Source organism: Tasmannia lanceolata, unplaced genomic scaffold (genome assembly GCF_043159265.1).
Source record: "Tasmannia lanceolata isolate RefF3 unplaced genomic scaffold, GAP_Taslan_0.1 ptg000006l, whole genome shotgun sequence".
Classification (NCBI taxonomy): Eukaryota; Viridiplantae; Streptophyta; class Magnoliopsida; order Canellales; family Winteraceae; genus Tasmannia; species Tasmannia lanceolata.
In genome coordinates this window covers 32,587,731-32,592,960 of record NW_027518683.1, presented here as the reverse complement: position 1 = coordinate 32,592,960, position 5,230 = coordinate 32,587,731, and the positions used below count along the sequence as shown (strand labels likewise).

At 38.5% G+C, this 5,230-nt stretch overlaps 1 protein-coding gene across 1 annotated transcript; it reads left to right on the top strand.

Annotated features, from left to right (window-relative positions):
- Positions 1-1,052: 1,052 nt before the first annotated feature.
- Positions 1,053-3,068, top strand: LOC143878559 (Major facilitator superfamily protein). Its single transcript, XM_077380831.1, has 2 exons — positions 1,053-2,209; positions 2,595-3,068. The coding sequence occupies exons 1-2, from the start codon at positions 1,083-1,085 to the stop codon at positions 3,016-3,018; spliced, it is 1,551 nt and encodes a 516-aa protein (XP_077236946.1). The 5' UTR covers positions 1,053-1,082; the 3' UTR covers positions 3,019-3,068.
- The last annotated feature ends 2,162 nt before the right edge of the window (positions 3,069-5,230 follow it).

Here is a 5,230-nt window from a genome sequence, read left to right as displayed (position 1 = left end):
CTGCCAGATCTATTCAATTTGTATTCAAAACTCAATTCCAAATCCAATTACAAAATGGGAGGTATCCAAACGGGCCCTTCTGTTTTTTTGTAAGTTAGGTGCAAAATTCAGAACTAATAATAAAGACCTAATACTGAATATTGAGCTTACATTCTAATTTAATAAAGATATGCACTTAAAGACCTAATACTCAAGCTTACATTCTAATCTAATAATGACTTGCCCTTAGCAATCCTTCTATGCTTTGTGTACTATCTTCTTTAGAAAATAAATAAATATATGTTTAGTAAGTATATATTTTGCAAAACCTCAAATCATGACTTGCACTTAGCAATCCTTATTTTTCGAAACATTTGCCTTGTTGACATATTCCCCAACTTTGCAGCTTGAATTCCTTGGGTGTGTTTGGTTTTACAAAATCCCCACTGCCGTTGGAATGTTGGATGGATTTGGGCTCATTTGGTTGCCAGTATTGCATTGAACTTTCGGGAGACTCTTTGGGATGCGTCTTAAGTAATTATTGCATGTTGCTGACTAGAATTCTTGTCCCCTCAGTAATTTTAGATTAACAAAGTTGAATTTTACTAGAAAAATCTAAGAAATGGTACTTTTTGTCTCTTTCTCTGACTCCACTCCCCCCCCCCCCCCATAACACTTACTTATTTCCCTACCCTCCATGTCTATGCCTAGACATGCCCCGCAACCAAACAGTCTCTATAAAAATGAAATGATATTCTCATCTTCTTTACTGGCATTCCCCGCATTTCCTTTGTCTTTTCGTGAAAATAAACTCATTTTAATGAAAAGACAAACAAAAAGGGGGTGAAAATATCACTTCAATATAAATGTGCTGTTAGTACAAACGGCGTGCATTAGTTAAGTTTTTCTCCCTCAATCTTAGATTCAGATGCTTTGTTTATTCCATGCTTCAGTAGTGGCCAACAAGAGGACAAAAATTTTCTGTTCACAGTCATGACATTCAACATCTCCATTAATATCCACCATACTTTCACACACACACACACACTCGTTCCATCAAAACCCAACAAATTCTAAGCATTTCCATCCTTCAAACCCCAATCATGTTTCCTTCCTCCCTTCAATGGCTGAGTTTGGTAGGTATCATATGGCTCCAATCAATGAGTGGAACTAACTCGGATTTTCCGGCCTACTCCTCCCAACTTAAGCATCTCCTCTCTATCTCCCAAATCCAACTCAACAACCTCGCCTTTGCCTCCGACGCTGGAAAGCTCTTTGGCTGGTTCTCTGGCATCGCCGCACTTCATCTCCCACTATGGTTAGTTCTTGTAATAGGCACGACTCTCGGTTTAGTTGGATATGGGATACAATTCCTCTTCTTAGTGAACCAGATCACCTCTCTACCTTATTGGCAAATCTTTCTACTCAGTTGTTTGGCTGGAAACAGTGTCTGTTGGATCAATACAGTCAGCTATCTAATCACCATTCGAAACTTTCCATCTGATCAGCAAATTGCGGTTGGGCTAGCGACAAGTTATGTCGGATTAAGCGCAAAGATTTACACCGCCATGATCACTTCAATTTTCCGTCCCCCGCCCAACAGAAAGGCTAGCACATATCTACTCCTCAACTCTGTTGTACCGATAGTAATATCAATATTAACAGCACCATTAATCAGAGAAGTAGAGTTGATAAGTCCCACGCAAATGGGAGGCGAGTTTGCAGTGTTGTTTACTATAACTGTTGCGACCGGAATCTATGCCGTGATCAGCAGTGTTGGGTATGTGTCTAGCCAGTTTTCGCCGACAGATTATGCCGCTGGTCTGGGGGTATTACTAGTGGCCCCACTAATAGTCCCAGTGGTGAATACAGTTAGAGAAGGTTTAAAAAGAAGGAGGTCCATGAATAGGGTGAGAGGAGTAAATGATTTTAATTTTGGTGAGATCAGTATTGTTGGAGGGAATTTGGAGAGTAATATGAAGGAAGAAGGTGGTGAGATTAGAGTTAGAGAGGAGATTGGAGTAAAAATGATGGTTAGAAGAGTAGAATTCTGGTTATACTACTTTGTATATATGTTTGGTGCAACACTTGGATTGGCGTTTTGTAGCAACTTGGGACAAATAGCTGAATCTCGTTGGGTCTCCAACACTTCCTCTTTGGTCTCCTTGTCTTCTTCATTTGGGTTCTTTGGTCGTCTCATGCCATCCCTCTTGGAATACTTTTTCTCAAAGTAATTTTCTATACCAACCTTGTTATTGATTTTGTGAAGATGAAGGGTTGTCAAAAAACTTAAAAGCTACATTTTTTTCTCATCAAAGGTACATGTGGAGCTATTCTTGTGATCCCTTTAAAAGAAAAACATTGGAAGAAAAATTTGGAGCTCTTCTTTTCATTCTATAAGAAAAAAGACCAAAATGACCTCTTCTCTCTTCCATCATTCTTTAAGAAAATGACCAAAATAACATCTTCCCTCTTTCTTTCTTCTTTCCCTCTCTTCATCTTCCTACCAATCCATAAACAAAGCTCCTAATTCTAATCTCATCCTCTTGTTTTGTTGTTGGTATTGAGTTCTAATTTTTTTTTAATAATTTGTGCTTTTTTTGTCATTTGTTCAGGAGTAAGAACATGGTTTCAAGACCAGCATTTATAGGAACACTGATGGCTCCAATGGCAGGAGCTTTCTTCTTGCTTCTTAACTCCAGTGAACTCGCATTATATATCAGCACTGCGATTGTAGGAGTATGCTCGGGTGCTATTACTTCGCTTACTATTTCCATGACTCGCGATCTCTTCGGCACCAAGAACTTCAGCATAAATCATAACATTCTTGTCACTAACATCCCAATAGGCTCTTTTCTCTTTGGTTACTTGGCAGCACTTTTCTACCAAAGAGAAGTAGATGAAGAACATGGAAGATGCATGGGGGGTGAATGTTATAGGAAAACTTTTATCATCTGGGGCTCTGTCTGCTCTCTTGGATCTCTCCTCAGTTTCATGCTTTACGTTCGTACTCGCAAAGACTACTTGCAGAGATCATAAGAAGAACTAACCTGTCTTAAACTCTTTGGATTAGATCTTAACAGTCTCAGTTATTGATAATATTAATTACAGTCAGCAAGATATGAATTTGGCAATTGTATAAACAATAAGCATATTTATTAATTGCTTTATGGGAAAAGAGATTCCATTTTGTTTGATCCATGTGTATTTATGATTTCTTATCCATGAAATGTAAACCAGTCACCACCACACCAGTCTCAATAACAAGGTTCTCTTATCTTAACAAGGGGGATTTGCTAGGCAATTTCGCAGAGAGCCATTATGCGCCTCCTTGCAGTGTAGAACAGCCGACTCGGATGAATTAAATGAAACATGTATGTCAATTAATTTCTTAAAGAAGGGTATGCCAATTAAGGTTTAACTTTAGGGATTTTACCCTAATATATAAATACTCATTTGACATTTGAGGGATTCGGCACCATTGGAGCCACATCATCTTGGGTGCATTTATAATGGCACTGATAATGATAGAAGCAAATGGCGTGGCTCCAATGGTGCAGCCCTTGTAGCCCTTTTCTACAAGGGCTCCTGTGAGTTTAGCATCCTTCCATTTGAGCCTTATTTTCTTTGGGTGAAACCCTAGACGAAGAAAACCTACTTTGGAGGTCACGATCAGATTAAACCATTGATTTCTACGTGTTTTCATCATCTTGCATATATGATTGGATTGTGTAACACCCGGCCCCAAAGCAACTAAATAAGATTTTATATTATTTAATTAGAAATTAAATAGAAGAGTGGGACTCACTCAAAGACATCTATATGGGAAATTTTCCGAAGGCATCTTATTCGATCAAGGGGATAGAATGTTGTGGTAGTTAGATCAAAATTATCAGATTGATTAAATCAAAGGTACGTTTTGATCAAACCCTTTTTAAACCATCAAATTGATGATTAGATGTTTAGATCTATGATCGGACCATCAGGATGTTAGAGTATATGCCCTGAAAAGCCAGTAGAATAACATTATGTAATCAATAAAAGTTTATTTCAAGACAAGAATGGGTGTTTAAATTATTGAATGTGTGTAATGTGCTTATTTTGTGACACATGTTCGTCCTTAGGTAGCATAGTAGAAATGCCATGATTGAAGGATTCATAGATCCAAGGGAGCAAGGAGATATGGCATCTCGGTTTTATGCAAGCCCTAATAGTTCCTGGATGGGAAAGTAGTCGGACATCTCTTTCTGTATACAACTAGTACCAATCTTGCCTATATGCGCGTGGCGTGCAGTGACTAATCTCGGTTGTGGACCCTAAGCGAGAAGAGTGGATGCGACGATTGGATAGCGCAACTGAACCGGATTAAATAAAGAACAACATGTGACAAGAGAGTGTAAAGTTGTTCTACCAGACATGACCCTTCACATGTCCTTAGACTTGAGGGATCTTATTGAGCTGTGGGCCCATTCTAGGGTCTTAGTCTATCCTATAGTGATTCTAGTATAGAGTTGCATTCGGATAGTGTTATACACTAGAGCAAACTCTCAAGACTAGTAGTGATACTCAACATGGGATTGTTCGCCCTAAAATTTAGGGATTGACATCTACAATTTTGTCATAGCGGTAGGCCTATTAAATAGCCTAGCCAGACGAATTTGATAAAAAGTTTATCAGAATGTTTTCTGAAACATTGAAAAGTTTTCAAAGGATTTTACAAATGCATTTGGAGGCCAAACACCGCTTGACCAAAATGGTATGCCTAGAGTTGGCCAAGGGGGTAAGAGGATTCTATCTCCCTATGACTCAACTCAGTAGATGTAGTTAAGAAGAAAGGACTTGCACATATAAGATGTGATTAGGGTAAGATGATCTGACGGTCGTCTTCCGAGTTACGTCTCGATGGAGGCCATTGACCTAATGCGATGTAGTTTAACTACAGAGTGAGATCCTAGTGGGACCCATCATAGGGTTTCGCAGGATTGACCGTCAGATCCTGCGACGATCCCACTCATAACTCAAGTGACCTAATAACATCCAAATAGATCAGGGTTTCACATTTTACGTATTTGCACGGACGGATATGATCCGTTAGATCAATGTGGATATTTATTAAATATATATATATACACACACATTGGAATTTTTGTTATTTAGTTAGTTAACTAGCAAGAGACTATAAGAGAATTTTTGGAGGAAAAAATTGAAGCCAAGTAACTCCCATTGGATGCGAGTTATCAATTAATTAAAT